This window comes from Lotus japonicus, chromosome 5 (assembly GCF_012489685.1).
Source record: "Lotus japonicus ecotype B-129 chromosome 5, LjGifu_v1.2".
Classification (NCBI taxonomy): Eukaryota; Viridiplantae; Streptophyta; class Magnoliopsida; order Fabales; family Fabaceae; genus Lotus; species Lotus japonicus.
This window is the reverse complement of record NC_080045.1, coordinates 34,772,230-34,790,454: the sequence shown is the minus strand read 5'-3', so window position 1 is coordinate 34,790,454 and position 18,225 is coordinate 34,772,230. Positions and strand designations below refer to the sequence as shown.

The 18,225-nt window shown below is 36.6% G+C and overlaps 3 protein-coding genes across 5 annotated transcripts in view; 2 read left to right on the top strand and 1 right to left on the bottom strand.

Moving 5' to 3' along the window:
• The window catches only part of LOC130717161 (protein PHOTOPERIOD-INDEPENDENT EARLY FLOWERING 1), a 30,308-nt gene extending 24,615 nt beyond the window's left edge, over positions 1 to 5,693 (top strand). For 2 of the 3 annotated variants that reach the window (XM_057567296.1, XM_057567295.1), the window contains exons 20-21: positions 664 to 1,196; positions 4,669 to 5,693. In XM_057567296.1, coding sequence (XP_057423279.1) covers positions 664 to 1,196; positions 4,669 to 5,095 — 960 coding nt within the window. In that variant the 3' untranslated portion in view covers positions 5,096 to 5,693. The remainder of the gene's footprint in view (positions 1 to 663; positions 1,197 to 4,668) is intronic. The other variant, XM_057567297.1, reaches the window with a different exon arrangement.
• A 149-nt stretch (positions 5,694 to 5,842) lies between these two features.
• LOC130717162 (zinc finger CCCH domain-containing protein 52) lies at positions 5,843 to 14,411 on the top strand. The gene is made up of 4 exons (XM_057567298.1): positions 5,843 to 7,258; positions 7,352 to 7,465; positions 8,382 to 8,442; positions 13,368 to 14,411. Exons 2-4 carry the CDS (start codon positions 7,399 to 7,401, stop codon positions 14,011 to 14,013), a joined length of 774 nt encoding a protein of 257 aa, XP_057423281.1. The 5' UTR covers positions 5,843 to 7,258; positions 7,352 to 7,398; the 3' UTR covers positions 14,014 to 14,411.
• A 2,319-nt stretch (positions 14,412 to 16,730) lies between these two features.
• LOC130721107 (11 kDa late embryogenesis abundant protein-like) lies at positions 16,731 to 17,737 on the bottom strand. The gene is made up of 2 exons (XM_057571842.1): positions 17,551 to 17,737; positions 16,731 to 17,237 (listed from the first exon to the last, which is right to left on the bottom strand). The coding sequence occupies exons 1-2, from the start codon at positions 17,656 to 17,658 to the stop codon at positions 16,824 to 16,826; spliced, it is 522 nt and encodes a 173-aa protein (XP_057427825.1). The 5' UTR covers positions 17,659 to 17,737; the 3' UTR covers positions 16,731 to 16,823.
• Between the last annotated feature and the right edge of the window lie 488 nt (positions 17,738 to 18,225).

The window sequence follows — 18,225 nt, the reverse complement described above, 5'->3', positions numbered from 1 at the left end:
GAGTTGGTCAGTATCTGTTTAGTTTGCCAAGGACTAGACAGATAGGCAGTTGCATTTTGTTGGGCCCATGCAAGGGCCTCCATTGAGGGTGTTTCGGAGAAGATAGAATAAGAATAACGGTAAGATAGGAAATAACGAAGGAAAAGGCGGAGAGCATTCTGTTATGCAGACTACTTGGAACGGACATGTGGCAGAAGGAAATTGGTGAGGAAGATATGGGAATCAAGGGGAGGGAAGACGCATATGGGGAAGGAGAGGAGGGAGAGAATTAGGCAGTCTTTTGGTAATTGGGGTGGCTTTTGCCTAGGAAAGAGAAGTTCATTCTCTAATTTATCTTCTGTTGTTTTCCTCTTAGACTATGTAATGCCATACTAACTCAGAGCTAGTCTCTGAGCTTTTTCCATAGAAATGCAAACTCTGTTTTCAGTTCCTATCACATTACAATCATCATAACTTAAATAGTAGGACTGTAGGTTAGAAGGGATTTATTTGAGAGTAAAGATTTAAGAGCTGAGATAAGGCTCTGCAAGAAGGGGAAACCCTTGAAAGGAGGCCTTTCTCCTTGTTGTTCATCTCAATAATATTGATTCTTTCTCAATCCCTTTCTCTCTAATCTCTATTACCTTTCTTGTTGGGGGTCTGTAAAGTAATCTCTTTTTGCAGGATAACATTCGGATGTTGTTAGGTGTTGCATCTGAGCAGGTAAATAGAGAGTTACTACTGCAGAAGCATTTTTTTGCATTGCTTTCTTCTGCCTGGAAGGTTGCATCACATGTCAACCGGAGGCAAAATCCATCCGCCACCTGCAATGGGCTCTCTTTTGATCAGAGATTCTTCACTTCCACTGGCCAGCAATCACAAAATTCTTTGAACAAACCCCCTGAAAGGATGGCATTTTCTAATTTAGCCCAGAGCAAGAAATTAATAGCAGCTGCACTTGAGGACGCCGGAAGTAGCCAAGAGAATGACAAAATCGTCCCCTCTAACCTGGGTGAAGACATGCCGGTGAGGGCAGATCTACTAGATATAACTCTGGAGTTCCAGAAAGAGGACAGTGATTCCTTAGTTTCATTTCCACCTGCTATAAATTTATCAATATGTGGGACTGAAACTGAAGCACCACCATCTTTGAAAAAGCAAACAGTACAATATGATCATCTTAAAGTGTTCTTATCTGCTGCTGAGGATCGTTTCAGGTATGACTGAATACAACAGAATGCATTTCATTTAATGGCATGGTGTGTCAATGAAATGTGGGGTAAATTAGTTGATTTCATAGCAGGTAACAACTTGGTTCATTGATGTGGTTTATCCTAATCTCATACGTGAGATCGGCATATGAAATGGTAGTTTAGGAGAAGAAAATTATAATTTATTTCTTTACCAATAACCTCACATAAGGGTAGGATTTATAGGCAGAATTGATTAGAGATTACTGAAAAGGAGAAGATTAAGATCACATAATTCTGATCTCATCTTTCCAAAATTTCTTAACAACTAATCTAATCCATTCTATATGGAATACTTCAGCCTCCCCCCCCCCGCCTGTTGGTGTATAGGTATCTAACATGCCCAACTTGCTTACAAGGAATTAAAATTTGGGTCAAACCGCCCTTTGGTACTGTTGGGAGGTTGTCAATACAAATAACTCCTCCATCAATCTTCTCCTGTATAAAGTGTCTACCAATCTCGACACACAGGATTTTAGGAAATGCTAATTGCAGCATTATTTTCAGTTTAGGAAATGCTAATTACAGGATAGAACAGGGAAGACGAGGGTCGATGTGGGTAGAACAGGGGTGATGCTCGCCAGAGAAAGGTCGGAGGTCCTGTCGTGGTGGTCGCCGGCTGGTTCAGGCCTCAGGGTCGAAGAGAGGGACTGTGCGAAGATAGAACGGAAGAGAAGTTGGTAGACGAGAGGAAAAGATCGAACAAAATTGATGTTCTTGGGTTTTTTCCGTTGTGAAAACCCATAAATACCCTTAAATAAATTCGTCCCAAGGCATGGCTGGGATGGGATGGGAACCCGCCGGGATTTATAACTTAAGCGGAAGTGTGAATAAAGAAATCCAACATTGGATAGAAATGCAAGGGACGAGAAGTATATAAGTGAAATGACCCACTTACCCATTTCCTTAAGGTTATGTGGTGAAAGTATGTGGATGATGTCCAAACTCCAAATCACCTGTGCTCTTAGCCCAATTTGGATGTGATCTACCGAGCCCATCTTCCTTTCCTCCTAACTGCTAACCTAAATTATAATACCACTCATCGCAGTCCCTTTGAGTAGATCGAGGATGTATTTCCTTTGTGAAACAACAATCCCTTTCTAGATCTTGCAATAATTTCCAAAAAACATGTTAAGGGACCTAGGTCTTCTATTTTAAATTCTGCTGTAAGAGAATTCTTTAACCTGTCTCTCATCTTAATCATCTCCTGTGAGTACTTTCATTCACATACAAAATTAGCAAAGCTCTCTTCCCTTCTATTGAATACCTTACAAACGTAGTACCTTGACATTGTGTACTGCCTTGCTTCTTAAGAAAGTGAATCTTTCAAACCAATCTCTTGGTAATTGCTTTAATCCATATAGTTATTACCAGCAGTGATCGATGATAGTCATAGAATGGTATGAACAAATCCATGTCATTCGATTTGGTAGTTCTCTATTGAAATTTCTAAGCGAAATAATAATTAATTCACTTTTGATCTTGCCAATGATATGGGTTGTATATGTAAATCCTAAATGTAAAAATAGGCACAATTCACACACAGAAAGAAAGCGGTAAAAAAACGTATATGTTAGATATGAACCTTATCCTGATGAAATAGGAAATAAAGGCCAGTGAGATAGGGAGTGGGCCCATCCGCTCTCTAGACTCCTGTTTCCTAGGAGTCTCTCTCTTCTTATATGAGTAGAGCCACTTTCAACGGCTCCGATGGAAGCTCCTAAAAAGAAATGGGGCCGAGAAAGTGATGGACAGCCCTAGTCTGCACTCTGCAGACTTTCCTATTGAAGTTATGTCAAACCAGGAGGTTCATCCTTGTAAACTCACTCCAAAATGTCACCATGTAGGAACGTATCTCCTCAACATCTAGTAATCAAGCTTTGCAGCCAAAATAATAGAGCTAGATTGTGTTCTGCTCTGCAATAGGTGCAAAAGTCATCATGTATTCAATTCCACAGGTTTGATTGAAGCCCTTAGCAACCAACCAAACTTAATACATTTCAATGGATTCATTTGTCTTGTATTTAATTGTGAATGCACATTCGCATCCCACAGTTGTCTTTTAGGTAGATCTACTTCCAGGTTTGATTCTTTTCAAGATCTCTCATCTCTACTAAGACAGCCTCTTTCCACTAAGGAACATTTAAAGCATCTTGTATATCCTTTGGAATTTGTTTTTGTAAGTTGTAACTTGTAAGTTGTAACTTGTAAGTGACAGCACAAAAAGGGAGTGATAAATTCTTATATCATTGAGTGAGAGATGGAAAGTTTGGTACATGAGTTACAGCCTTTCGGATGGCAAGGAGGGCATACAAATCATTAAGTACTAGATAAGTGGTCTCAAAGACTAATCCTGTAGCACATGGAACAAGCTGTACAGATTTAAAAAGAATAATACCTGATGTGTTTTCACTTTTCAGACTCGTAATAGTGTTGGGGATCATTCGGTTTTGAGCTCTTTAAGTATTTTTTTCTCCTTGATTAGACAAAATTAGAGAGGTTTAGACCGTTTGTCATTGTACCTGTCTCATTTCTCTGTTTCTGGATTTTCTGAACCTGTTATTACTTGTAAGTCCTTGTCTTTAGCTTGATTTGACAGGTTTGAGTCATTCGCGATTGTGATTTCTGTGTAATTTGGAGCATTAAATGATTAAATTTGAGTCTGAAATCTCTGAAATTTGAGAGTATTATTTTGAATCTTCAACTTTTCTCCCCACATGAAGATGAGTATCAAATAAAGGTGTTTTCCCATTAAGGGTGACATCCATAGTGACAAGTTCTTTAAAAAACAAGTCAAAGAATTCGTATTCTTTTGATTGGGCGCCCACTCAATAAAATACATTTTGTTGCTCTATGTATTGATGATTCATAAATTTTTCTGTGGTTTTTTGTACATTGGCAAATTGCTAGTCTTCTTTTTGGCCCCTCCATGTGAGGCATGAATCAGTGCTGAGATACAAATTTGGCTGGAATAGATAAGCATGATTGGTGTTGGTCTGTCAACTATTATCTCTTTGGATGAGATACAACGGAGTATTGGCTGTGTTTTTAACTTCGTTGTTATCTGTCTCTGGGCTTTGTAATTAGAGCAGTGCCTGCTTATTATGTCCTTGTTATGCTGGAGCAAAATTCTCCTATCGATGATTCATATTAAGTATTCAAGTATGACTGACCCAATAAAGAATATGCTTTTTTGCTGTTACTTCAAACCTTGAATTTTGGTCGTGATTTAAACACTTGGATTTCTGTGCACATCAAGTAAACCCACATCATTGCAGTTGGCTATTGTTTGTTTCCCTCAACATAGGCAGTATTTAAATATGTCAATCAACGCCAAAGTTTCTTTCCTCAAGTCCTTATTCTGTAAAGTATATATCATCTTTGTTACTATTGAAGAGCTGCTTATGGTGTTCATGTATTTTGTTTGTTTTGACATCAGGGAAGCAGCAAGAGCATGTGAAGAAGACAGTTCTGGATGGGCTTCTTCAGCATTCCCGACAAACGATGGAAGGTCTCGATCTGGATCCAGGGTACAATCTTCTGCAAAGCAAAAGTCGGCTGTTTCTGATTTAACTAAGCCGTCTAGGTCGAAGTCCAGAAAAGCTTCGCTTGATCCAAGTGAACATCATCAGGCCAGGCCATTGTTAGAGTCAATGCCATCACTGAAGGATCTGAGGTTTGATATGACTTCGTTCTCTACGGGCGAATTTGGAATAGATATGGATAGCAATCTCCCTTTTGATTTGAATGGGGAAAGTTCATTTGAAACTGAAAATTTTGAAGTGGTCCCACATGGTTATGTAGATGGTTTAATCTCAGGCCTTGATGATTGTACAGAATTTCCTGAATATACTGACATAAGATAGAACCAAACCAAGCCTAAATGCAGTTTAAATGACCCTTTTACATTGAAGTTCTGGCATAATCTTGGCAAGTTAGTCTTGGTCAGTTCATAAAATACTGTGGGCCCACAACTGCAACCATGCCTTCTCTGTTGTTGATGTGGGCATGCCATTTTTGGACATACAGATACAAAAACTTTCCAGCTAGTTTAATCTATGAAGTAACATTGGAGGGGGATTCTAGTAAGACTGCGGAAGGTTTCAGGATATAAAAATATATAGAGATGAAGAATGCTGTCAATTTTATTTATTACCAGGAATTTTCCGTTGGTTTGGGCTCCAGCTTGAATTTGACAGCACCATTTTCCCATAGGAGAGCAACTTAGGTACTAATTGGCGTCAATGAGAAGATGTGAAAACCCTTCATTTCTGTTTCTTTTTCTCTCTTGTGGCGCATATTGATGTGCCTGGGATACTGTGTATGTATGCGTACATGTTTTTAGCAGGACATGCCTGTGGTTTATTGCAAATTTGTCATGCTGTGGCTGTTCATTGTTCCCATTTAGAACATTTAGAATATTTTAACATGAGAAAATTAGTTATACCATCAGTCATTTTTTTATTTTTTGCGTTATACCATCAGTCATTTACTATGCTTGGAGTTGATCTTTTTCCTTTTGTGGGTTACCGAGTCAATCTTTTTGGATGTGTTCTTATTGTTACTATTTTGTCATTGTCAAAGTTTGCTGATGTTAATTTGCAGTTATTAAGTGATTACATGGCTAATGATGTTTATGTCATTGTTGTCATGTGTCATCAATAATATTTTATTGGTGTGAAAATATCACATTGATTCCGACCACGCACAAGCAGTGCTCCCGAGCAACGTGATACTGAAGGAGATCGCCAATTCTGAAAATGAATTTTCATCTTCTCAATGTTGCAATGAGGGGGGCATTGTAATTTTTATCTTCTCATTGTGTTATCTCCAGTGTTGTAGTTGTGAGAACCGGAGCGATTTGGATTCAAAGGTTATATTGGAAGAGCTGGGGTTCAAGCAGCCGAAGATTATTGTGATTGTGACAGTCAAAGTGCCTTGCACATTGCTAGCAATTGAACCTTTCTCTCCCACAACAAAACACATAGACTTCAATACCATTATGTTAGAAAAGTAGTTGAAGTAGGACGTGTGCATATGTTGAAAAGTCACACCAAAGATAACCTAGCTAATGTAATGTAATGATGAAACTGATCAACTCTAAGAAGTTTAATGGTGTAGGTAAATCCTACGGTTTATCAGAAACATAAGCAGCATGGAGATGGAAAGGTAGAGGAAATTTTTCCAGATCACAAATGTGGCTTTAATTTGGTTGTGGATTAATTAAGCTAATGAATTAGGGTTAATTTAATGTTAATCTAGTAAATCTGATGTGAAAATGAAAGAAATAAAAAAAATCATAGAAGCCTAAGTTGACATGTGGAGGTGCCACATAGAATCGTCGAAGACATTTGGCAACACCACTAAAGCTCAGCTCCACGAGGATTAAAAGTAGGTTATTTTGTAAATATTAGTGATGAAGAAGAAGAAGAGGAAGAAGAAGAAAAGGAAGAGGAAGAGCAGGAGGAAGACGAAGAAGAGGAGGAAGAGGAAGAGGAGAAAGAAGAAGAGGAAGAGGAAGAAGAAGAAGAGGAGAAAGAAGAAGAGGAAGAAGGAGAAGTGGAGGAAGAAGAGGAACAGGAAGAAAAGGAATAGGAAGAAGAAGAAAATGTAGAAGAAGAGAAAGAAGATATAGATGATGGGGTGAATTTTTGGGTTCACTTATTTTAAGGGTGATATTATGTTTCATTAATTTGTAATTTTGTTTTAGGTCCAATTTGGTTTGGGGTTAGATAAGCTAATGAATTGGGGTAAATTTAATGTTAATCTAGTAAATCTGATGTGGAAATGAGAGAAATAAAAAAAATCATATAAGCTTAAGTTGACATTTGGAGGCGCCACATAGGAACGTCAAAGATCACTGGCAACGCCGCCAGAGCTCAGCCTCCACGAGGATTAAGAGTGGATTATTTTCGTAATATTATTCACAATATCCGAATGAGAATCACAATATTATGCATAATATCTGATTGAAGTTTTTCTCTTTCGAACTTTTATTTCGCTCTCTCTCCACATTGAGTCCACTTCAGGTTAGGGTTTTTCCAACTCCTTCTCTGCTCCCTCTCTATCTGTTTGTTTCTAACCAACCCTTACTCTCTCTCTCTCTGCATTGATTTGGATAGGGTTTCTTTTGGAAAAGATTCGTTTGTTACAATCTCAATCTACTGGAATGGATTTCCGTAAGCGAGGAAGGTCCGAAGTTGCTGTGAATGGTGCCATTAAGAAGACCAAGCAAGGTTTCATTTTTATTCCACCTCCCAACTTCTATTCACTTCACTGCATGCTTTTCACACACCCCATTCATTTGATCACTTATGTTTCGCTTTGCTTTGTCTTTCGTTTTGCTTGAAACAATGTTTGCCATTGTGGTTCTGGTAACTTGTTCTCTATGCGCTGCTAAAAGTTTTTGAAAGTAATTATAATGATGATAAAAACAACTCCTTTATAGAATAGTTTATTGATTCCTATTTATCTAGAGATGATTTTATTGCAAATTTTGCTAAAGTTTTCCACACAATCAAATCCTTCATTTTCATTTCTTTCGCTTGCCATTATATTATTATTTAGCTACAAATTATCAAACATTTTATGTTTGTGATTTTATGTAAGAAAATGCATTTTACTTATGGTCATGTGCAATTTGCCACTTGTGCTTCCCGTTGAAGCCACCACCTGCTTAAAAGTTAAAACTTACGAGAATGTGTGAATATTTCTTTCTGATGTTGTTTTGTCGAATAGATTGGTGGAATTGTTTATGTGATGCCTATGTTTACTACTATCATTCACATTTCTTTCAATGCAACATTGAAAGGTGATCAGGAAGAAGTTGAGTTTTTCCCCCAAAAAGATTTTCTGTTAGATTCGAGTTTGTTTTAACGCCACATACATCATGTTCCATAAGATTTAAACAAATAGTAAAAAGTAGTATCATTCACAGTTTTCCATGTTTAGGATGATTCTTCAATTGGAATCACATGGATGTAAATTTCACATGACCTTGAGTTGAAGGTTGACCTAGTATAACTTGGTCTTTTGTTTAATTCAAATTCCAGTATTTTATTTCTCAAACGTAAGAGCATGTTTTGCAACCAGTTTTCCATATATTATTTCTCAAACTTTAACTGAGAAAAAGTAATTAATATTTTGCAACAGAAATGGAGTCCTTATCAACTGGTGTAGGAAGCAAATTGGAGCCATGTACCAAGTTTTTCAGGTTCGAATCCATTCGCATCTAAACAAATACTTTTACCTTCATAAATTCCATTAAGTTATTTCAAGAGATAATTTTTTAATAGCCATACAACTAATTACTAGGTATTCAAAGCTTTTATATAGGTAGTAAGGTACATACAGTTCTTTGGTCTAATTAGTAACATAGTAATGAAGTTTTGATTGCATATGATAAGGACAATAGTTTGCAGAATGAGTGTGGGCATTAGGAACTTTATATCATAGATAAATAGATCATTTTTCTTTTCTATGGTTAACTTGTTCCTTAATTAGTGTAATGTTTTTTTTTTTTCATTTAATACATAACAATTTTCCAATTTCTTACTGTGTTATGTGTTCTATTGCTTACAAAATCTTACTCAAATTGGCAAGCCATTAATAAGCTAATAGGAAACTTTAATTTGTTGGGTCCGTTGTCAAAATGATGTTATATACATATAAAACTCTTGCACTCTTGCATTTTGTCATGAGAAAAATTTGTGCTTTCATCTATTATTTAATTGGTCAATTGTCTCCAATCACTCATTCTAGTTGTATGAAAATTTGGGTTGAGAAATTGAGGTGAACTTAATAAATATTCAAGTCATTTTTCATTATTTTAAACCACCCTCAATAGGTATTTGATAGCCTTCCTTTTGTTTATGGCGGATGATAATGACTTTTTGATGTGCTTTGATTACTGCTTGGTAGCATGGTGACTTCTTGATGTGCTTTGTATACTGCTTGGTAGCATAGTGACTTATTTAGTTCTTTTGGGTCAGTTTGGCTTGAGATTCTCTTTTCACTTTGTTTTCTGTTTTCAAAATCATGTTTAAAGGAAATAGTGAAAACATATTTTGTGTTGCTTTTGTAGAAATATTTAAAAGGGAAATTAAAACATATTTTGCGGCGTGTTGCTGCCAACCCCAAATACGCTATAGCTGGAGGGTATAGGGGGCACTAGTAGAGAAATTTTAGGTATAGGTTAAATGATATATATTACACGTAAATGGTATGAAAATCATCATTCAATATTAAAGACAAACTCAGAACTAAAAATAAAGTTTCAACCTATTAGGAATTGAATAATTTGAGCCTTTAAGCAATGACTAATGAGGAGTGAAAAAAGAAATGAGAATTTGAAACTTACAATAGATTGAAGGTGGAAAAATCTAACAAAACAGAAACTTGTGAAACAAAGGATATGAAAAATGAAAAAAGAGGACATGAATGGAAAGTGCAGAGCCATGATTGGATAGGCCTAGTTAACATCTTGGGTTGATACGAAACACCTAGAGGTAATGGTAAAGCTCCATTAGTGTAAACATTTTTGACACTCATCCAATGATAGGTTGCCAAATCAAAAAATAAGCTTTTAATTTAATTAAAATAAAAAGGATCATAAATGTATTTGAATACGTGACATTCAGTTATTGGACTTCTGTGTAAAAATATTTTACACTGACAGTGCATAACCATTAAACTCTTTGTAAAAAAGGTAAGATACTGAAATGGAAAATGGTTTTCAAAGGATATCGTAGCAATACTCGCAACCTTTGTGAGATGTTGTGGTTTTAGAAGTAATATCGCCTCTACATGAAAACATGACATGATAGGGAATAAATAGAACTATTGGCTGCTTTTAGTAATGACAAGTCAATATAATTTTTTTTCTCAAACTAAATAGACCCTTTATTTTCAATGCAAATATTTCTTTTATCCAAAATTCATTCAATGTAAAGATTTATTAGGTATTGATGTTTCTGTGTAACATTGTATGTTAGGTTATAGTTTATTGAGATATTAGATATGATAAGATTGGGTAAGATCATATTTGAGATACGTTTTGTTCAGGTCATGTTTGAGATTGACTAGGAAAATTAGGGTGCAAATAGACTATGACACTTTTATATAGTGTATATTGTACTTCTAAGTCATGTATAATACACATCAATTAAATTATCAAACAGAAAAATATTATTTTCAATAGTATCAATATCAACTTTTGAAAATAATCTTTCTTTTAATTATATTTCTTTTGAGTTCTGCTTCCGCGTTGAAACCTTAGCCTCCTTTGTTGAATCATTGTGGATTGTGAACTTTTGGTTCCTTCATTTTCACATAGGGTGTTGTTTTTAACCTATCATCCCACTCTCTATCTAGGTTCTTAATTAGCATACATTAAGAGGGTCTTCTAATACCGTTGCAACATATTTTATAAGACACTTTTGCATTGTATCATAAATTATTATGATGCCTTTCTTGGCTTCAGACCCTCAGTTTTATGTTGAAATTTTGCCACTTGAATTTGCTTCTAGAAGTCAAGGATAGCTTAGAATTCAACACTTTGGTATGCATTACTGTAATTTTGGTACAATCTATAACTAGTATTACTAATACCTACTTCAAACCCAGTTTTCCTGTGAGCCAATTATTTTTTCTCTTATCTCGATAGTCTTGGCAATTTCTATCTACCTTGGGTAAAACTCTTACCGACCAAGTAGAGCAGGTAGATCTCTGTGCAGAGCTTGGTGTGTATTAGGTTTGTTCATTCTTGTCAGGCTGAATGCGGGTTTTGATTAGATCAACTGTTCCATACCATAGATAGACGAAAAAAAACATTTCAATAATTTCACTTGTTAATTATTATCTTTACTTGATAGAATTATATAAAATATTCTATTAAATTTTAGAAAAAGGTGGTAAGAATCATAGTTTAATTTTATGGTCGTGAATTGTGATTGATAATGTTGTTGACATAAATTTATATATACATTTTTCATGGATTGTCTAGATTATAATCCAACAAGTGGATCATGCAAGTTATGATCGATGGTCTCAATTCTACATCTGATCTTGCTTATGTGAAATGAGCATAGAATTGCCATGCTGGAGTTTAATAATCCTATGCTATTAGATAATCTTAACACTTCTCATTTAGCACTCTTTATCCATCGATGTAGTTCAATGTGCCTAGACAATATATTTTTTCAGTGGAGGTGTGACAAGACAAAACTTAGGTTTTGGTGGATCAACGTTGTGTGATTTTGTTCACCCTATACAACTCGTTCTTGGGGGTTGTACTGTGCCTTTGTAGTGTTTTGGTGGTTATGTGGAATAGTCATTCTTCAAGTGTTATTATGCTATTGTTCTGCTCTTATCTGTCCTTTTTTTCCCAATTTTGTTGTTGAACTTCTCTCGTGCTCGTGCCATTGCTCAAGTTTTCTTCGGTTATATGATATTTTTCTCTACTTCTACAAATTGATTTTATGTCTTCGTTTTTTGCCCTCCGTTTTATTCTTAGGGTAGGACCTTATAGTCATTGATGCATGATGTTTATGCAATTTTATTGAATTTTAAAGTTTATTTTGCTTACATACATGAAAAGTTGTGGTTGTGATTAAATTTAATTGTGTAGGATCTTAGAATTCGTGTTGTGATTTCACATTTTACATGTCTCACTCATTCGCTCTGATCCTTGGTTGGATCTTAATTTTAACAATTAATTTTTATATGGTTCATGCTTTTTTATATCTAATACCAATGACCGAGTTTGATCTTTGTTCCTAATTTTTGTCTACTTTCTTATCTCCCTAAACAAATGCTAATAAGTCAATAAAAAAATTCTTTAATTGACAATAACTTATTTGTCCTCATGTTGTCAATATTTAAATGATTGGACATGAAAGGAAATAAGGTACTAATTAGAAGGTCTTGTATGAGTTGGATAAATAACAGCTTAGTTGCCAAGCTTATCCTCTGGTTGTGGGTGCATGAAATGATGTCTTCAATTGCCTATATAACGAGTTTGCTTCCACTATTTGAAATAGGCCACTATAGAGGAGGCTGATTTTATTACTAATGAAAGTTTTGGTTTAGATCCTGTGAAGTGACTTAGGGTTGAATGCATTTCTAAATTTTATGGATATTATACTATTGTTCATCAACTTAACCTCATTTGGAAACCTCCTGTTGGTTTTCTACATCAATGGTTGTATTATTTGTTAAGTATGGTAGAGCCAATAAGATATACTCATAAGCTAAACAATAACATTTTACCAAAACTTTAGAGTAATCACGTGCTACAAAGCTCTCGGCATGGTGGTTTCTAGGGAATGGTCGGACCCATTAAAAATCCATTGCATCGGATTTAGATTTTGGCTTCCCGTGAAATCTTAAGCACATGGTAGCAACTGTAATCCTTGCACCAAAGCTCCCTTCCAACATTGTATTAAGCATTGCTCTACCAGTTTACATTTTTGTATGTTATTATAAAGGACAAATGATAACTTATTGCTTCAACATGTGCTAGTTTCCAACTATTTGCTTTGCTCTAGTGTAGAGTTTCCATTTCTAACTATTGTTCTGGAGTAGTGATGAATTAACTTAGTGTTTCCATTTCATTGTTTTTATAAAATCAAAACAAGGCTTCTAAGATTATGTTGACTCTGTTGAGTTAATATATTTTTTGAATATAAAGTTGTATTACTATACCATTTTACAATTAAGCCTTGACATGATGTAAGAAAGACTAACTATGTTAAATTGTAGTTTGGTTGGTCCTCTATAAGTGGGCATTGCTCTGATCAATGTCATCTATGTTTCTGTTATGTTTGGTTAAATAATCTTACTATAAGTGGTTTCCCTTTCAACAACTTTGTTATAGAATTTAGTTGTTTTTAAAGTTACTCAAACGTGACGTGTGTTTTAAGATTGTATTATGTAGTTAATAGTTGAATGATTTGTTATGTTGTATTGTTCTAGGTTTTAGTTTATACATGTTCCCAAATAATTGATTATCTAATGCAATATTTATAGTCCTATATACTAACTTTAAGGTGGAAACTATTTAGTTACTATGCACTTTTTATGTAATTATAATAATTTGGTTTGATGGTGATTTGACTGTGTCGTAATGTATTTTTGCAGCACTGCAGGTTGCCCATTCGGTGAAGCATGCCATTTTAGGCATCATGTTCCTGGCGGCTATAAGGTTGTTGAACAGATGTTAAATAAAAATTCTATTGTAGCAACATCCCAATCGTCTAGAAATGTTGTTGCACCACCAGTACTCAATGGGTCTACAGTAGGCACTGGTGGTGGTATGGGTGGTAGACTTATTGCTCCTCCTGGTCTTGCTTCTAGCTTTGGTGCCAGTTCGAAGGCCAAGATTAGTGTAAAAGCTTCCTTGGCCGGAGCTATCATTGGGAAAGGAGGTGAGAACTCGAAGCAGATATGCTACCAAACTGGAGCCAAACTTTCAATTCGAGAGCATGAATCTGATCCAAATCTTAGAAATATTGAACTCGTGGGAAGCTTTGAACAAATCGAGAATGCAAGTAACATGGTAAGAGAGTTGATTTTGACTGGGTCAATGCTTGCCCCACCTAAATCAGCTCCAGCTGTTCGTGGTGCTCCACCTAAATCAGCCCCAGCTGTTCGTGGTGCTCCGACGCCACTTAGAAGTAACTTCAAGACCAAGTTGTGTCAGAATTTTGCAAAAGGATCTTGTGCGTATGGCGAAAGATGTCACTTCGCACATGGAGCAGCTAACCTGCGTAAGCTAAGACTCTGAGCTTCACCTCGGTCAAGTGCAATTTGTTTGTCCATCATTTTTGCTTGGGCTATTATTTTTATTAATGGCTTCGGATTCCATAGCTTTCTCGTCCTGAGTTTATTTTCAAAGCTACTTCTTGAGGTTGCACAAAAGTTTCTACTTTTATTTTCCTCCTCAATTTCTCATTATTAGCTTCGCTTCACAGAATATTGATTTATTAATGGGTTCTTCAATGGTGAACCATTTGAGGAATGGCGCACCAATGCACCAGAGATTTTATCTACTACAGCAGGTTTTAAATATTTATTTTTAGACCAAAATACTTTTCAATAAGTGGGTCCTTGTTTATGAATTTTTTGTTGCAAACTGCAATTAGATACTATACGACTGAAAATCTATGCTATAATTTCAACATTTGGTCGAAGTTTTGTGCATTTTATCAAAATTACCAAGTATGCATATAAATAGTTTGCATTATATGCATGAAGTATTAATGTACCAAAGCTCCTAAGATTTGATGTTTCATTATATCATATATTATAATAAAAGATAAACCTTCATATATTATGGAGCTCGCTCATGTAGGATATGATTTAGTCTAGTCATAGAAAAGATCACCTTCAAGCAAACTGACTTCCTAATACAAGACTTGATCCCATATAGTATAATACAAGGTCTGATAGTATTAGTCTAATTGTATTAGGTTTAATATGATAAAGCTGAAAAAAAATTAATATTCCACAACGTTCGGTGATACACTGTCTAACTTATCATATCCTTTAAATCGATACAATCATATGTTTGATGAATGGTGGTGGTGACGGAGCGTGGTGGTGGTTGTAGAGACAGCGATGGTGGTGGCGGCGATGGAGGGTGTTAGTTGTGGCGGCAGTGGTGATGGCGGAGGGTGGTTGAGGAGATTGTGTGGGGGTGGTGGAGTTGGTTGTGGCAATAGTAGTGGTGGTGATAGTGTTGTAGGGTGGTGGTGGTGTTGATGGTTGTGGCAGTAGTGGTGGCAGCAACATTGGCAATGGGTGCTGGCGGTAGAGTGGTGGTGGCAGTAGTGGAAATGGCGGCGATGGAGGCAGTGGTGGCAATGGTAGATGCGACATTGTTTTAAAGCGGTGGTGGTGATGGCGGCGACGAAGGGTGGTGGTGGCGATAACAGTGGCAGTGGATAGTGGTGATTGTGAGAGGGTGGTGGAGTTGGTTGTGGCAGTAGTGGTGGCGGTGATAGTGTTGGAGGGTGGTGGTGGCGGAAATGGTAGCAACAACGGCGATGGTGGTGGTGGTGTTGATGGTTGTGGCAATAGTGGTGGCAGCAGTAGAGTGGTAGTGGTAGTAGTGGCGATGGCGACAGCGAAGGCAGTGGTGGCGGTGGTAGATGCGACATTGTTTTAGGGCGTGGTAGTGATAGCGATGGCGACGATGACGACGAAGGCAGTGTGGTGCCAACGACGCCGATGGCAGGTGGCGGTGGCGATAAAAGTGGCAGTGGAGAGTGGTGGTGTGGTAGTTGTGGCAGTGGATTAAATAATTTCAAATAAGTATATATCACACTCTTATCTTTTCTTATCCATCATCTATATGGTGGATTAGGAATGATAAGAGTGTGATAAGAGATTGATGGATAAGCATATACAATAGAATCACCAAACAATGTATAAGTTCATAATGTATTGTATAAGCTTATACTATCATGCATAATACAACATATGAAACGAGCCCTAAGAGTTTGTTTGGTATGTTGTATAGTATAAGACTTGATAGTATAATGCCTTATCGTATTAGGTCTGATAGTATTAGGACTGATAAAAATTTAATACTATACAACGTTTGTTCATACACCGTATAACTTATCATCTCGTTTAAAGTAATATAAACTTATGTTTCGTGAAATATTGAATCATAATAGATATTTATAAAAATGATGATGGTGTTAGTGAGTGGTAAGAATGACGGTGGCGACCGAGGTGGCTCTGACAATAGCGATGATGTCGGTGATGGAGGGTGATGGTTATAGAGGTGGCAATGATGATGCTGAGTTGTGATGACAATTGAAGGAGATGGTTGTGGTGGTGGTGGGTCGTGACGATAGGTAGTGGTGGTGGTGATGATGAGGGTGGTTGTCGTGGTGATGGTGGAGACTATTGTGGTGGTGGCAGTGTTGTAGGGCGGTGGTGGTGGCAATGTGACGGTGGTTCGGATGGTGGTATTGTTGGAAGTTGATGATGGTCGTGGCGGCGGTGGTAGTGGCGCTGATGATGGTGGTGGCAGCAATGGTGGTGACAGAGGTGGAGGGTGGCGATAGCGATGACAACGATGACGGTGGTGGTGGAAGGTGGTGGCAGTTGATTAAATAATCCATCTTAAAAATTTAGTCGAGATTGATATATAAATTTCTATAAATCAATTTTTTATGAACCCACTTCGAAATAAAAAAGAAATTCGTAAGAAACTTTACTAACAAAGAAATAAATCAATGCGATATAGAAAGTATTGTGACAATTCCACCTCTGATTGAGGTATGCACATACATGATCAAATGTACACACACAATACAGTAAACATTATTGTCACACTTATATTTATTAAAACAAATACATTTAGCAACTTTTTTTTTTTGAAACACATCTAGCAACTTCATAGCATAGAATGTACCGTGTATAATACTGGTTCAATACCTAAATGGCTAAATGGTTTTAAAACAACAGACTAACAAGATATGGTACTGGTAGCATAATAGGAGTACTTGAAACTATACAAGGATTGAAGAGTACATTAAGTCACAAACCCATACCCCTAACTACAACTAATTATTATTCAACTTAGATATTAGGCCCACTTCGTGGGCCAGTTCCACCCACAACATGGACATTATGGGCCGCAGTGCTACCCATCCCAGTGTTAGTCCCAGTCGGGTGCGATCCCATCACATCTTCAGTGAGTAATTCATGCGTAAGCCCAAGCCCAGACCCATACCCATGCCCATGCATAGCTGGCATCTGGTTAGCCCCCATCGCAGCGGGGTGGTGTGTAGCAGTTTTAGCCCCGGGCCCAGCGGCAGCGGCGGTGGCGGTGTAGTGGCCCTCCGTCACGTGCCCACCAGTGGCAGATTCTTTGGCCACTGCATTATGCTCACGTGCCTCTTGCTTCTCCATCTCTGCCTGGTTGATCCTCTCCTCTTTCTTCTCTGTTGCCATATCCTTCTGCATCAGGTCACTTGCGCTCATCCTCTCAGTCTGTTAAACATTCATAATAATACATCACCATCATCCTTAATTTTATCATAGTATTATTACATCATCATGCATGACCTAGGGGAAACATATTTGACAATTAAAAAAATTCGTAACCATGATTTTGTTCTATTTGACCTGCACTTTTGATATCATATGTTATAACTAATTAATAAAATAAACAATGTTGACATTGAAGAAAAATTTTGAGTAAAAATATGATGGTAGATTTAAGATTTCATCAAGTAATGCCGATAAAGAATAAAGAAAGAAATTAATGAAATATTTATATTCATTTTATGATGAAAAAGAAAACCTTTTCTTGGACAGCGGCTTTGGTTTTCTCCAAGCCAGACTTAGCAGAGGCGCCAATGTTGGCTGCGGTTTCCTTAATGGTCTCCACTGCTTTCTTTGCTGCCTGCATTTTTCCTCTCTCAATAATCAAAATATCTCAACTTTTTTGTTTTCTTCTTTTTTCTGTGGAACAATTCCAGTTTCAATGTCTAGAGAAAGAAAATGGAGAACACCCAGTGTTTATATAGATTTTAGTGTGTCTCCATCTTCTTCACACGTGTCCACTATTGTTAAAGGTAGTTGACAGGTTATTGCCACGTGTCCTCCGTAGAGGAAGTTAAGGACTCATGCAAATGCAACGACCATTTAGGAAGTTACTATTTTGTGTTGTGTGGGGTCTCTCTCTGTTCCTTCAAATTCAAATATATTGGATTAGTTTTATTTTCTGAAGGTTTTCCTTTCCCCTTTTCTTTCAATTAACCAAGAAATATTTTCGATCCTCCTAATGAAATTTTACTTAGACCTTTTGGAAGAGATGTATTCAGTGCTTTTTCCATTTAAATTGTGACGCTTAATCATATATTTTTAGTTACTTATATTCATATTATTTAAGTTTTTTAAATATGTTACTTTAAATTCTTAGTTTTTAATCTATAAAATAAATATTTTTCTTCATTGAAAATTATATATCTTGATA

What these genes read in the sequence shown, in the direction of transcription:
- LOC130717162 (XM_057567298.1), top strand. Translation starts at nt 7,399, where the DNA reads ATGGATTTCCGTAAGCGAGGAAGGTCCGAAGTTGCTGTGAATGGTGCC. An exon ending in CATTAAGAAGACCAAGCAAG is followed by an intron (nt 7,466 to 8,381) that starts GTTTCATTTTTA and finishes ATTTTGCAACAG; the next exon opens with AAATGGAGTCCTTATCAACT. An exon ending in CCATGTACCAAGTTTTTCAG is followed by an intron (nt 8,443 to 13,367) that starts GTTCGAATCCAT and finishes GTATTTTTGCAG; the next exon opens with CACTGCAGGTTGCCCATTCG.
- LOC130721107 (XM_057571842.1), bottom strand. Translation starts at nt 17,658, where the DNA reads ATGCAGGCAGCAAAGAAAGCAGTGGAGACCATTAAGGAAACCGCAGCC. An exon ending in AAGCCGCTGTCCAAGAAAAG is followed by an intron (nt 17,238 to 17,550) that starts GTTTTCTTTTTC and finishes AATGTTTAACAG; the next exon opens with ACTGAGAGGATGAGCGCAAG.